The following is a 14,408-nucleotide window of genomic DNA, read 5'->3' as shown; positions in this document are numbered from 1 at the left end:
CCCCCCCCCTCGTCCCGCAGACGGGAGGCATGGGGAGGCTCGGGGCATGCAGGACACGGCGGGGGGGGGCCAAGGCGAGTGGGCAGCAGCCAGGGCCCCATGAGCGTCGCCAGCTCCTGCAGCACCCATGGGTGCTAGAGTGGAGCTGGGTGGGGGGGGGGGGTGGGGGAACACATCATTAATTCAAGTCACGAAGGAGCCGCAGACATTCGTGGTGGGGGCCGGGGCCCGCGCCCCTCGGCATACCCGGGAGGGAGCCTGAAGTCTGGTGCCTCGCCGGCCCCCGCTGACCAACCTTTGCTGTCTTTGCTTTTCAATTAAAAAAAAAAAAAAAAAAGGCATTTTCTGGAGGCCGCCAGCAAAGCGGGGTCGTGGCCGGGTGGCGGTGGGCGAGGGTGCTTGGCTCTGCCCCCAGGCCCTGCCCGCGCCCCTCACGGCCTGCCCAAACCCGCGGCATCGCCGCTGCCCACACCGGGGGTGCCCAGTCCCACACCAGAACTGGTGCTGGGACCCCCCCCTTCCCCCAGGTGCTGCGGGCAATGGGGACAGCCGGTCCTCACCCCCCCCCCACCGCCTCGGCCCCCACCCCAGGGCTTTTGTCTTTACCAGAAGAAAAAAAAAGTGAATCTAGTGCAAAGCAAACGAACGAGCGGTACGGGACCGACGGCGCCGCGGGTGGCTCAGCCTTGCTCTAACGCGTGAGGTATATCCAAGTGTATATCCGATTCCACCCAATTCCACCCGATTCCACCCAATTCCACCCAATTCCACCCAATTCCATCCGATTTCATCCGATTCCACCTCGGGCTCCCCGCTGTCCCCCTGCCTGCAGCCGCAATTTTGCTGTCACTGTGCGAAGCTGCACCCGGAGCAAGGAAGGTGCCTATGGGGGGGGGATCCACCACGGCCCCATGCTGGCACCCCCGGTGCCGGATGGCTCCTCGCCACCACCCGCCCGCAGAGAGCTGTCCCCTGGGCCGCGCAGGGACAGCCGGAAGGAAAACAAGTGCAATGAAGTGACCCCCCCGGCGGGGTGGCACCCCCACAGCCACAGGAGCTGTGCTGGGATGGGGGGGCACAGGGCTTGGCCACCCCGCGTGTCACCGCTCCTCCAGAAACGGTCCTTGGCATCCTTTGGGACAGAGGTGTCAGAGCAGCAGCAGGTTCCCCCCCCCCCCAACCCCACCCTGCGCCCCTTTTTGCCCCCTCCTCGGGGTTGCATAAGGAGCCGGAGCAGATGAAGTGCCCCCCCCCCCGGGAGCGGGGACAACGCCGGCACGGGGCTTTACAATCAGCGGTCGGGTCCGTGGGGGCGAGCGGGGGGTGGTGGTGTGTGGGGGGGGGGGTCAGGGCTGGGCACTGCCCCCGGGGGTGCCGACGGCATGGCAGCCCATCCTGCGGATGGAGTGCAGGGCCACGGTGCAGCAGCCCCGCAGCAGCGAGCTGATGTTGTAGATGGGCTGGCCCTGCCGGCGCTGCGAGCGGCACAGCCAGGCCACCGTGGGCACCGCCGGCACCACCACGGCCAGCAGATCCACGAGGAAGTGGCGGCTCCAGTAGCTCTTGGCCGGGGCGGCGTCGCAGCTCGCCTCCGCCGCCGCCGCCTCCTCCTCCTCCGCCGCCGCCGCCGCGCAGGTGATGGCCACGGAGGGGCCGGCGCCGTGGGGCTGCTGCACAGTGGGGTTGTTGTGGGGGGCCCCCGCCTCCGCCGGCACGGCCTCGGGGTCCGCGGCCACCAGGTCCATGGCCCCGGCGGGGTTGGGTTGCTCGCAGCCGGGCGCCGCGTCTTCCAACTCGGAGACCCAGGCGGAGGTGGGGCTGCCTAAGCTGCAAGCCTGGGACTTGATCACCTTCTCCAGGAGGGTGTCCAGGTCGGGCTGGCAGTGCGCAAAGTCCGTCTGGATGGCCCGCTCCTGCATGCAGCTGGCCTGCACGCCCGCCTCCACGCCGCCCCGCAGCCCCAGCAGCTTCTCGTAGGTGGAGCTGGGGGGCAGCCGGGCGCACGGCTCCCCTCCCTCCAGCAAGTCCGGGCGCCCGGGAGCCTCGTCTGCCCCCGCAAAGCCGCTGTCAGCCCCCTCGTCCACCGAGATGGTCTGCGAGCCCCCCACGTTGCGGTCCCCGGCCGCCTGGTCGCTCAGCTTGGTGTAGGTGGAGCTGCGGGTGAGGGAGCGGGCAGGGGACCCCCCCGCCGACTCGCCGGCCCCCTCCTCCTTCAGCGCCCCGTTCTGCGCGATCTCCATGCTGTGCAGCAGCGTCTCCAGCTTCTTGTTCTGGATGTTGATGTCCACGAAGTACTTCTGGAGCCCCTTGTCCTTCTCCATCAGGTTGTTCTTCACCGTGTCGATGACCTGCTTCAGCTGCTTGATCTCCTTGCGCGCCTCCTTCAGCGCCAGCTGGGCCTCCACGCGGTGGCACTCCTCCTCGATCCAGTCCTCCTGCATCCTCGACAGCTGCGTTTTCAGGTCCTCGATCTCAGCATCTCTGCAAGAGACAGGGGCGGGTGCACGGGCACGCAGACAGTCACCACAGTCCCTGCCGTGCCGGGTCAGGGCACCGCGACAGCGCTGGGGATGCCACGGAGCCGAGCGCTCGCGTGCCCTGCAATTACCATGGGTGCTTAGAGCAGTGATTTAGGGTGAGACCACCCTGAAAAACCCACGGTTGGGATCCAGGGTCGGGTCCAGAGGCTCAGGGACCCTCGGGAGAGGTGCCCGGCCCCTTCCCGGAGGGGCTGCAGAGGGCTGTGTGGGACCAGGCAGGTGCCCAGGGCGGGCGCACGGCAGCTGGCGAGGCAGCGAGGATGCGCCTAAGCCCCCGGAGGAGCAGATGGAGCTCAGCCACTCCGTCACGCTGCGATTCAGAAAAACCGTGGGAGAGAAAAACCGGCGGCGAAGGGAAGAGCACAGTCACCTCCGGTGAGATTTACAAGTTCTGCAGCCCCGAAATCTGCTCTCCGGGTTGGCAATGAATTCGGATTGCATGAAAAGAGAACGGGGAGAGCTGTGTGCCTGCGATGCCCGGCACACCCGTGGTGCTCAGTGCCCCCCAGCAGCAGGGCGGGCACGAACCAAGGACAAGGCGTCACCGAGGGGACACTGGCAGCCAGGACGCACGGTCCTGCGCCGCGTCGGGGCGATGGCGCGGCGCTCACCTGTCCTGCAGCCGCTCCTGCGTGTCCTTCAGGCGAGCCTTGAGGTGCCGGATGCAGACCTCCTTCTGCTGGAGGGGCGTCAGGTACTGCTCCGGCGTCGGCGGCTTTATCCCGTGGTTGTCGCTGCAGAGGTTGTACTTGGCCGAGCGCCTGCGGGGACACGGCCGTCACCCAGCCGCCGGCGTGGGGCTCGGCGGAGGGGCCGACATCTCTTTTACAGGGTGCTGCCAGCCCCATAACGTGCCCCAAATGAGCCCCGTGGCCAGGAGGGGAAGGGCTGCGGGTGGCAGGGCGGCCGTGCCACCCTGGGCACCGCTCGCCGGTGGCTCTCCAAAGCCCTGCACGAGCGGAGCGGGGCGGTAGCGGTGCTGTGTGCCCAGAGCGAGCTTGCCGGGGAATGTACAACGAGGATGGAGACCCCAGGGCGGGATCAGGCCCGTCAGATGAGGGTCTGAAGGATGTGCAATGGGATGGCTCAGGACGGAGCAGGTCTGGAGAGCCCACGGAGAGCGAGCCGGGGCACCCAGCACGTGGAGCGGGCTGCAGCAGCACCTCGGGGCCCTCCTTGTGTTGCCACCGGGACAGATGAGGCTGGTAGCCATGGCTTGAAGCCCGGGGCAGCTGGGCAAGCAGGGGGGTGGCCAGGGGTAGGAGGGGATGGGGAGCGGCTGCAGCTCCGTGGCCGCACGCCTGGGCTGGGAGGGAGCAGGGGGAGGCGCAGGGACCCGCGGGCAGCACGAGGAGCTCTCGCAGTGCAGCAGGGTGGACCAAAGCCCCCGCACGTCGCAGCGGGGTGGTCTGAGCCCTCTGCCCATCGCAGCAGGGCACCCAAAGCCCCCGTGCATCGCCACAGGGCAGCCCCAAATTGCTGGGCCTCGTGGGGGGCAGCCCCACAGCGCTGGCACACTCCGTTAGGGACAGCCAGGCAGAACGGGGCCCCGCGATGCCCGTGGCCACCCCGTCCCTGCTCTGGCACTGTCTCCGTTCACCAGGTTGCCCCCAGACCCATCATTTCCCCCCAGATTTGTTGCCACTTCTGGGAGATGGAACGTGGCTGGGGGCTGGCGGGGGCAGCCCCAGCTTGGGGACAAGCCTTGCTTGTGGTGCAATGCACGGGCAGCCCCAAATCCTGTCCCACAGAACGAAGGGGTTGAAACGAAATCCTGCTCCTGCACCTTCTGTCCCGAAGGAGCCGGGGCGCGGGGAGGGATGCGTGCAGTGCGCAAGCCACAGCCACGGGAAGGACGGGAGGGAAAGGAGACACAACGACAGCAGCAGGGGGGGTGGTGAGGGGGTGCTGGGGGTCTCACAGCCCCACGGGCAGCTCGGCAGGCTGCAGCTCGCCCAGCCGCCACGGCAGCAGCACAGCCTCGCTCTGCGGCCCCTGCCCCGGGGGGCTCCGGCAGCACTGGGGCCAGAGCTGCTCCCCCTGCCCGGGGGCACCCGGCAGCCTCCCGAGGGCCCTGTTCCCCCCGCTGGGGGGGGGCGCAGGGCTGCGGGCGATGGGTTACCTTGGGGTGGGGCTGCTGTCGCTGCCCTTGCAGGAGCCAGAATTGCTGCTGCTGCTCAGCGAGGAGGTGCCGTAGGTGTCCCTCCCGGGGGGCGAGGGGCGCCTGGAGGCAGGGAGAAGAGGCTGTGTCTCAGGCCGAGTGGCTGAGGGCGCTGAAGACTTAAAGAAGGAGGCCAAGCCACTCCGTCCATAAAGCCCGCGACTGCCAACCACCACACCGAGAACACACAAGACAAAAGGACAAAACAAACAGCGGGGATCAAAATGGCACGGACACGGTGACGGGCGCAAAGGCAGGGCAGGGGGGCTGCCCACCCGCTCCCCCCCCACACCCCCCCAGTGTGGCACCCCCTGGGCACCGGCACAGCATCCCCACACCCCAAGGACGGGCACCGGCAGCCCCCCGGGAGCAGAGCTTTGCTGCCCACCACCAGCAGCGTGGCCGTGGCACCTCCGCAGGCCCACGCTGCCTTTTTCTGCCGGCGCTGGCTGCAGTCCCTGACTCAAAAACTTCAGCCCAGGACATGGAAACATTCAGAGGGGAATAAACGCTTTTTTAAAATCTCTTTTTCCCTTTTGCTTTCTGTCACTGAAGCCCAAGGAGGGACCTTCCCGGGGGTGGTGCACCTCCCGGCGTCACCGCCTGCTCCCAGCGCCCTCACGCCGCTGGCTGGGGACGGGGCCCCCACCGGCACCTGCCTTTGGCAGACGGGACCAAGAATTCGATCCCGGGCCCAAAGAGCTGATCCTGGGACCAGGGATTGATCCCAGGACCAAGTTATCGATGACAGCAGGGTCAGAGACACACAGAGAGGGACGGGGTGCGGTGCTGGGGGTGCTCCATGCGGAGACAGGGACGCGGTGCGGCGGTGACATGCGGCGCCCCAAATCCAGGCTGGGCGGCCGTGCCGTGGAGCAGCAGCCCTGGGCTGGGTGTGCGGGAGGACGGGGACGCTCCTGCCCTGCTGCTAACCGCGAGAAGTGCTGGCTGGGCTCCGGGGATGAGAGGCCGAAGCATATTCACCTTCGGGATCCGGTGGACGAGCGTCTGCTCCCCGGCAGAGACATGGCCGCGGCGCCACGGGTCCTGGGCACGGGGGAACTGCGGGTTAAATGCAACAGAGAGAGGAGGTCAGGGTGGGGAAAGCACCCAGACAGAGTTTCAGCCCCAGCACGAGGGCATCGATTTAAGCCTTGGGGTCACCTTTGTGGGGACGGACGTGGATTGCATCCCATGCACGTCCCAGCTCTGCTCTCTGCCAGCCTCCCATGGCCCACAAACGCTGGGGTGCTGCGTGCCCGGGGTCCTGCCCCGGCAGCACACCCGGGGTGAGGGCTTTCTTCGTTACAAGGCCAAGCAGAAGCAGCCCAGACACCCACCTGTGCGTTTCTGGGACAGGATGAGACCTCGGGGTCCTGACACCCAGCCCTGCACCTCGCCGTGTCCCACCCCACCGGTGACCGGGGCACGCCGTGTCCCTGCCTTGGGCTGGGACCTTTAATGCTTGTCATTAATTAATCCAGGATCACCCGTTCAGCAGGGAAGGCAGGGAAGGAAGATCCCTGTGTGATGCGGCAGCAGCCGCTAAGCCCATGAGAACCCCAGATCTTTGCCTGTAAATAAATAGGCCAGGCCCAGGGGTCCGTAGCTGTCGGCTGGATCCCGTGCTCGCGGGCTGCTGGGGACGGCCGGGGGCACCGCCTGGGCCCCCCCCCATCCCCGGCACATTCAAGCCGCCGGCATCTGTCCCAGATTTTGGCAGCTTCGGCCCCGAGCAGCCCGAGCGATGGGACCTGATAATCAACGGGTTGGGAGCGCTGAGTGCTGCTTGGGCTCCGCTCCCGGGGAGGGAGAGAAGCAGGGTGAGGGGGGGAGGCTGGAGGAAAGGAGGGCGCCCTGCCAGCTCGCGCCTGATGTGGCCTTTGGCGTTGGCAATCCCAGATTTTCTCTCCCAGGCTAATTCCTGCCCAAAACCGAGTTCCCCCCCCTCTCCCCAGGGTTTGCTGCTACCTGCTCCCCAAAGCAGGGCTCCGACGGGCTCAGGGAGCTGCAGCAGAGGGGCTGGCAGCGTGCAGCCGTGGTGAGCCCCCCGCTCAGCACCTGGGGGTCCAGCCCCGTGCGGCCTGGGGGTCCCGGATGGGCACGGGGGGAAGTCCTGGGGCAGGAGCAGCAGCGCTCAGCCCCTCTGGGTCACAGCTCCCGGACCGCCGGCGCGCGCGGCCGCGGGGCTGTGCTGCTGCAGCAGCGTGAATCAGCATCCAGCAGAGCCTGGCCCTCCGGCAGCGCCGCGCACTGCAGCACGGCACAGCCCGTCCCTGCTCCTATAATGTCACCGTGCTCCCGAGCAGCCCCCGGGCAGGGCTTTGCGGAGATTTGCAGCCGCACGGATTAACTCCTTGCCCTCTTGCAGCCCCGAGCAGCGTGCGCTGGCTCACGGCGGCCGAGCGGCACCCGGCATCGCTGCTGCCTCCCGCTCCACTGCAAAGGGCACCTGATGTGGCTCTGCTCAGGAGGGAGCCCTCTGTGTGGCACTCAGCCCACAGGATGAGTGCCAGGACCAGGGGCAGCCCCCCTGCACCCTCACGGCATGGGCTGGGTCCGCAGTGGGGGCTCCGGCGAGCGCTCGGCGCTGCGCTCCAGCGCCTCCATCCAGCACCCACCGCGGTGCCGCGATTCCTCTGCCGCCTGCTCGGGTCCCTGCCACGGCACGTCCCCTCCCGGCCAGGGACCCGGGTCTGCCTTGCCGGGCTTCCTCCTGCCACCAGAGGCTTGGTTTTAATCGTTGGGAATGCCCGGGTGCTGCCTTCGTTCTCGAGAAACCCACGGGCTGTTTCAGCCTCCCCAGAAGCCCGGCGGTGCCCGCGGGCTGCCGAGGTCAGGCAGGTTTGGCAGACTCGGGGCCAAAGCCACAACACCAATCCCACACGTTCGTGTTCATGCACTGCCTCTGAGGGCCAAGGTAATTATTGTCTGCAGGCGGAACTACCGCAACTGTGTGAACCAGGACGAGTACCTGCGGTGAGAAGCGAGCCTTGCCATGGCAGCATGGGGAACCCACGACAACCTCATCGCTTTGCATGCAAGAGAGGCACCAGCAGTGAGGACCTCTGCTTCCCGCGCGCCCAGCCGCAGCTCCCCTCCGGCTCTGCAGCACGGCAAGAGCGCAGGGAGCTCTGCTGCAAACCCCAGCCGGGGCTTTCCGGGGGGAAAACTGACACAGGGACAGAGCCCGTCCGCTCTGTGCTCCGCTGGGCAGCTGCCCAGCGCCCAGGAGGGGATTTTCAGGGGCAGAGCCATCGCCCCAGCCAGCCCGGAGCCGAAACGCCCCGCGCTGCTGGTGGCAGCCTGGGCGAGAGCTTTCCCAGCGCCGCCGTGGCAAGCAGCCCGTGCACAGCGGCTCTGGCTCTCTGCGGCGGCTGCCCGTCCATTAGGCATTAGGAAAAATACACAGAGAGGAAATGGAAAGCGTTCAAAGATAAATGAGCGAGTCCCCGAGCGCGCTGTGCGCTCGCCAGCAAGGAAGACAATGGCAGCCGCGAGCGGCCGCGGGGAGGGCCAAGAAACGCAGAGGGGTAACCGAGAGCAGGTCACAGCAATCCGAAATCATCCAAGAAAGGAGGCTTCTGAAAGGAGTCAGAGCAAAGCTGCGAGGGTAAGCAGAAGAGAAGAAATCCCATAAAAACGTCGGGGTGGAAAGCAACCCGTGCTGGGGCAGAGGACGGGCGGGCTCATTTCTCCGTGTCAGAAGCGCAGGGGACAGAGCCAGCGGCCAGCCCTGCACCACCAGGCAGCTCCAGCGGTGGCTCTGCACCCCCCAAAAAAAACAGAAATGAACATCAGGAGCCTGGGCAGTGGGAGGGGAGACCCAGGGCCTGGCAGGATGGCGTGCTATGGCCAGCAGGCCCGGCTGTACTGCCCGAGTCGTGCAAGGGGCGAACCCCGAGCGGGATCCTCGCCGCACTCGGCTGCACGATGGAGCTCAAGATGTCCTGACCGAGAGCCACTGATCTCCTGATCTCCTCCACCTTATTCCGTCTTTTCTGCAGCGGGAGGAATAGGAAAAACCATGGGGGAATCCCTTGCTCGTGGGATGATGCTTGCAGAGCCGATGGCGGCGGATCGTGCCCCAGAAGAGACGTGTCTGCGGCACGGGCCCCGAGCAGCTCTAACCCGGCCTCACAAAGCTGCACCTGAGCCCCACAACAGAAATCATGCAAATGGTGCCCCCGGCAGCCAGTTTGTCTCTGCACAGCGACCCAGCTGGCGCGCACAGCCCCAGCTCCGTGCCGCAGACCGGGCTCGCAGCTAGGCGGGGATTTTAACACCCGCAGCCGGTGCGGGCACGCAGGCACCGGGAGCGGTGTCGGGGCGATTCGGGGAGCGCTGGCAAATCCTTGTGCGGAGGAGCTGAAGCTGCTGCCTGGGCCAAAACAAGGCTCAGGGGGGGCAGCAGGATGAGCACTGCCTGCTGAAAGCTCTAACCCTGTCTCCCAGAGCCAACCAAGAGCAAAACTCCCCGTAAACCTCCCAGCCTGACCCCGTGAGCCTGGGCTGTGGCAGCACCACAAGAAACGGGTGCTGGTGGCCCCGCAGGGGCAGGGACCCAGCAGCACCCAGCGACCTTCTCCTGCTGCCCTGGTGCAGATGCTCGCAGCCTCTGTGCCCGTGGCACACGGCGGGGTTTGTTCCCTCTCCTGAGCACGGTCCTGCCCTCTGGTCCCCGCAAGCAGCGGCACGGGGCTGGTCCAGCGATGCGATGGGGGACAGAGAATTAGTGGGCCCGAAAGGCAGCTCTTTCAGAAACAACAGCACAAAACAGTGCTTGTGCTGTGCAACAGAATTAGCCGGGGAGCTCCTGCTGCATAAAAGAAACGGTCCCTGATATGGAAACATCCAGAGCTACGGCATGAGAAGCCGATACTGCATGCGCGGCGGGACAGAGCACGAGCTGGGCACAGGATTCGGACCAGGACTCTTACCAACGGGAGCTAACGGCCATCCTCCCCGGCTTCTGGCCGTAACCGCGTCGGTAGCGCTTCCCCGAACTGCTGCGGTCAGCAGCAGGCAGGGCTCAGAGGGCTGCTGGTGCTGATGCCTGCATCGGTAGCGGTGCCAGGCACCAGCACCCCCGGACACCTCACATACCCCATCCCCACCAGCGCGGGGCACCCACCTGAGCCCCCCATGGCTTCTCAGGGCCAAGGTCCCCCCCCGGGGGGCTCTGGGCACTGCTGGGACATCGCACAGGGATGCAGGGTCCCACCAGCGACCTGCAGACCAGGCAGTGATGACGACGCGAAGGGAGGAGGGTGGCAGAGTGCTGGGAAGGGCGAGCCGAAGCTCAGCCCCATCCCGTAGAGGATTTCCCCGGGATGAGTGGCTCAGCCTTCATTTTGGAGTTGCTGCCCTGCAGGGAAACCTCTTCGGCTTGCACGCTGCCACCTCGCCATGCCAAGCTGGTTCCCCACTGAGCCAGCGATGGACGGGGCTGGGCCAGCATCACTCTCCCTCCTATATTCCTTCCTGCATGGCAAACGGTGCCGAGGAACCCCGGTGAGAGCCTCGCCGTCAGTGCATGAGGCCTCTGAAGGCTCCTCAGCTCGTTCCCCCAGGGGTTTCGCTACCGCAGGCTCCCGAGTTCACTCCTGCGAGCTCCCGAGACGCCTCGCCTCTCTCCATTTCTGCATGCCTTCAGTAAGACCGGCTGCTGCCCTGCCCCGAGCTGCCCCACCAGCTCATCCTGTCCTCCCCGGGGAACGTGCAGCGGGCACGCAGAGGCAGGCGGGCTCGTTTCGCAGCCTTAATCCCGGCCCTGGCGCTGCGGCGACCGCCTCTCGGTGCGGTGCCTTGCCAGCCGCCGCTCGGCTTTCCCCGGTTTTCTCGCCTGCTGCTTCTTTTGTCGGCGTACCCCGGCCACCCCCCCCCCCCGGGTGAATATGCTCCCCGCTCGCCTCGCTGCTCCCGGCAAACCGGGACAGACGTCGGATTTTCCTCCGCGCGGTGCTAACAGGCTGCCTCTGCTGCGTGCCACCCACGCAGGGCTCTAAATAGCTGCAAAAATGGCCTCAAACGGGGCTGGCCGAGCCCCAGACAGATGCAGCGAACGCACAGCACCCGGGCTGTCGGCGCAGAGCCGCGCTGCGGCGAGGCGAAGGGACACATTTGGGTTGGGGATGCTCAGGCACCTCACCAGGCCTCTCCAAAGCCACACAGGAGAAGGGTTTGGTCTCTCTCCTCCGCTGCCTGAGCCGCGCATTTCCTTGTTTTCCTTGCCCTGCTCTGCCGCGGTGGCACCAAGCACACGTGTCCGAGCAGCAGCGCGAGCGGCCCTGCCGGCACCGCGCTGCCCCCGGGGCTGGGGGCTGCTGGGGCGTTTCCAGCCTCCCCGAGACAACCCCATCAAAAGCAGAGAGCCGAGAGGGAAGGCAAATCGCAGCTTCGGCTTCCCAAGGAACAACAAAAGCGTCGCGAGGAGCCCTCAATGGCTTTCCTGTGCTGGCTTTGCTTTTCCTTCACGCTACAAATAAACAAAGCACGAAGAGTGGTAAACAGCCACGAACTGCATTTGGGACAAAGCAGGTGCTGCGGCCCAGAGAACAGCAGTAGTGCCAGAATCCATTGGTGCACAAAAGGGGACCGGGACCTGTCTGGGCGGCTGTGGAGAGAAGCAGGATGAGGCCATCAGGGCCGACGAGGAGGCAGAAAGACGTATGGGCGGGGAGGGGTCCCCAGGGGACCCCCAGACCCGCAGCTGCCGGCATCACACCCAGCCTGGCACACAGCCGGGACCGGGACCACGCTCCTGCTTCAGCCACAGGGGGCTTCTGGGGACACAGACACTGGAGGAAATTCACCAAGTAAATTGTAACAGCCGAGGCCACCCTGGTGCCCGCCTTGTGCCGCGCTCCCTCGCCACCTCCATCAGGGTTAGGGGCCGCTTCGCTCCTGCTTGGCAGCTTGCAGGGGGGCAGTGAGGTCCCTGGGGGCTTGGAAACCTGCTCCGGCAGGGACCTGGGTCCCAAAGCAGGCAGACCCTCGCCTGCCGGCCGCGCAGGGCAGATGCTTGGGTTCGCGCCAGAGCAGAGCACTCGGGGCAAGAGCCGAGACAAAATGCACGGGAGGTTTATGCAACACCGCCAAAAAATCAATTCTGCTAAGAGTTGTTATAGCACGTCACGAAACACGGGAGTATTTCCTTTTATTCTCTTGTTTTGTTATAAAATGCTGAGTTTACACCCAGAGATTACAGGAAAATAGACACCATTAGAGACCGGGTCATGCAGCTCACCACTTTTCCAGCTGACCTGACCGGGGGGTGTCCCATCCCCTTCCTGTGCGCTCCCCTCCGCACCCCCTTTTCCCAGGCCCTCCAACCCGGCACGGCCACGGGGGCACTCGTGGCACCTCCTGGCTCCCCGAGGGAGCCCCACGGGGCCTGAGCCACGCCACCAGGCTGGTCCGGAGCTGCGGCCCCCAGAATTAAATAGAAAAGAGCCCAGTGACAAACCCCACAGTGGCAGCGACCGCACCGAGGGCAGGAGCAGGGTGCCTGGCACCCAGGCCCTCCGGTCTCCGCTCGGGCAGGCAGGACAGCAGGCGGGGGGGCGATTACACTGCTCAGCCCACCCTGTGCCTGGAGCCGAGCTGAGGACCAGCAAGCAGAGAGAAGAGAGCTCTCCTTCGGGGTACGAAGGCAGCGATATGGGAGAGAAACTGAGCTACTCCTCCCCTCCGCTCACACGCAGCCTCGGCGTGATGGAAGGACGTCTGCCCCAGCCACGATCCACCTCGAATCGGGGCTGGGAAAGGCGGCGGTGGCGGAAGGCTAGCGCCGGGTCCCGGCCCATTTAACAGTATATTTAACGGCACTTTTAATGGCACATTTAACGGCACATTTAATGGCACGCCGCTTGGACCGCCCTGGCAGGCTGCGACGCTTTCTGCTGCTGACACCCCAGTGCGGGCATTGCCCCCCCTCCGAGCCCAGGTGGGGAAGCTCGCAGCCCAGGGACCTCCGAAGCCCTGCAAACCATCATTTTCGCCTTCTCGCACAAGGTCATGACACAACCCACACGTTTCCTAGAGGGGGTGGGTGCACTGACACTTCCCAGGCACAACAAACGCGCAGCAACGGGTTCCCACGGGCGGGCGGGCAGCACTGACCTTGCGGGGAGGAGAGAAAAGGAGCGCAGGGCTCATCAATCAGCTCGTGCGTTCTCTGTTATCCCTTCGGAGACGGAGCTACAGGCCATTAAGTAATAAAATTGCAATCGCACAGCAGCTCCAGCTCCTGCAACGCCCCACAGAGCTGGGAGAAACGTTTGGGCTCTGTAGGGAGCAGATGTGGGGCTGGTGCATGCAGGGAGGGTCTGGTGCATGCAGGGTGTGTCCAGTGCGTGCGATGGGGGTCCGGAGCGTGCCGTATGGGGCTGGGGGATGCAGGGTGGGTCTGGTGCATGTGATGGGGGGCTGATGCATGTGATGGGGGTCTGGTGCATGTGATGGGGGTCTGGTGCATGCCATATGGGTCCGGTGCATGGAAGGTGGGTCTGGTGCATGCGATGGGGCTCCAATGCAGGTGTGGTGACCACGACGTGTGTCTGATGCATGCCGTGGGGGTCTGGTGCATGCCACACGGGTCCAGCGCTTGCGATGCGATGCCAGTGGCGTGCCGTGGGTGTGTGCAGCGTGTCTGCTGCATAGGATGTGGGTCCGGTGTCTGTGCTGTGGGTCCGGTGCGGCTCTGGTGCCCACCCCGGGGGGCTGGTGCAGGCAATGCAGGTCCAGTGCGTGCGCTGCGGGTCCGGCGAGCGTGACGTGTGTCCGGTGCGTGCCGCGGGGGTCTGCTGCATGCGATGCGGGTGTGCTGCGGGCCTGACGCGTGACCCGCCCCGAGCATCCTCTGCCCTTAACCCCCCCCCTCCCCGAACCCCCCCGATGCGGAGCGAGGCGCTGGCAGCCCCCGGGGTGCGGGCTCCCATCCCCATCCCCAATCCCGCAGCCAGGAGGGGGGGGAGCCCCCGGCCCCCCGGCGCCCCCCGCCCTGCTCACCTGCACGGAGCCCCCCCGGCGGTGCGGGGCGGCAGGGCCAGCCGGCGGCCTCAGCGACCTGGCGGGGAAGGGAGAGAGCGGGCGGTGAGCGGGGGCTGTGCAGGGAGGGGAGGAGAAGAGAGGGGACCCCCCCCACCACCCTCCCCGCCCCGCGCCCTCCCCAGCCTCCATCACCTGCGCCGGCCTCCATGGGTGCGGCGGGGCGGCGCGGCGCGGCTCGGCTCCTCGGCGGCGATGGAGGCAGGGATGGGGATGGAGGCAGGGATGGAGGCAGGGAGGGAGGCTGGGAGGGATGGAGGGAGGCAGGGATGGAGGCAGGGACGGGGCTGGAGGCAGGCAGGGAGGGAGGGATGAGCCTCGCAGCTGCGTAATTTGCCTCGCTCCTCTGCGCTCTTAAAGCGACGGCGGCGCCGGTGCCCCCCCGCGGGGTTTCCCCCCGTTTCTATGGCAACTCCCCAAAAAAGCCCGGCCCGGGGGGTCGCGCTCTTCCCTGCCAGCCGGGCCCCGTCCTTGCCCCCCCAGGTCCCCGGCTCTGCCCCCCTCCGCCCCAGCCCCGGACGCGCCCTGGGCTCGCTGAGGGCGCGCTGGGGCCAAGCAGCAGCGACCCCACCAAAATCTGCGCCTCACCGGAGCCGGGGCTGGAGCTGGGCGCTGGGGCGAGCAGCAAAAAGCAGCAGCAGGGCTGGGGAGCCGCC

General features: G+C 66.4%; 1 protein-coding gene across 3 annotated transcripts; it reads right to left on the bottom strand.

The window, feature by feature from the left end:
• Positions 1–9: 9 nt before the first annotated feature.
• On the bottom strand, positions 10–13,970 carry SNPH (syntaphilin). Of its 3 annotated transcripts, XM_080557913.1 has the most exons (6): positions 13,888–13,970; positions 13,714–13,771; positions 5,686–5,763; positions 4,663–4,764; positions 3,152–3,301; positions 10–2,481 (listed from the first exon to the last, which is right to left on the bottom strand). In XM_080557913.1, exons 3-6 carry the CDS (start codon positions 5,727–5,729, stop codon positions 1,347–1,349), a joined length of 1,431 nt encoding a protein of 476 aa, XP_080414039.1. In that variant the 5' UTR covers positions 5,730–5,763; positions 13,714–13,771; positions 13,888–13,970; the 3' UTR covers positions 10–1,346. The 3 variants fall into 3 exon arrangements, with proteins under 3 accessions (XP_080414039.1, XP_080414038.1, XP_080414040.1); XM_080557912.1 differs by lacking the exons at positions 13,714–13,771; positions 13,888–13,970 and adding an exon at positions 12,826–12,965 and having other exon boundaries at positions 4,663–4,863; XM_080557914.1 differs by lacking the exons at positions 13,714–13,771; positions 13,888–13,970 and adding an exon at positions 12,826–12,965.
• Positions 13,971–14,408: the final 438 nt, after the last annotated feature.

This window comes from Anser brachyrhynchus (assembly GCF_964034855.1).
Source record: "Anser brachyrhynchus genome assembly, chromosome: 16".
In the NCBI taxonomy this organism is placed as follows: Eukaryota; Metazoa; Chordata; class Aves; order Anseriformes; family Anatidae; genus Anser; species Anser brachyrhynchus.
Note: the sequence above shows the minus strand (reverse complement) of the source record. Positions and strands in the feature narration are given on the sequence as shown.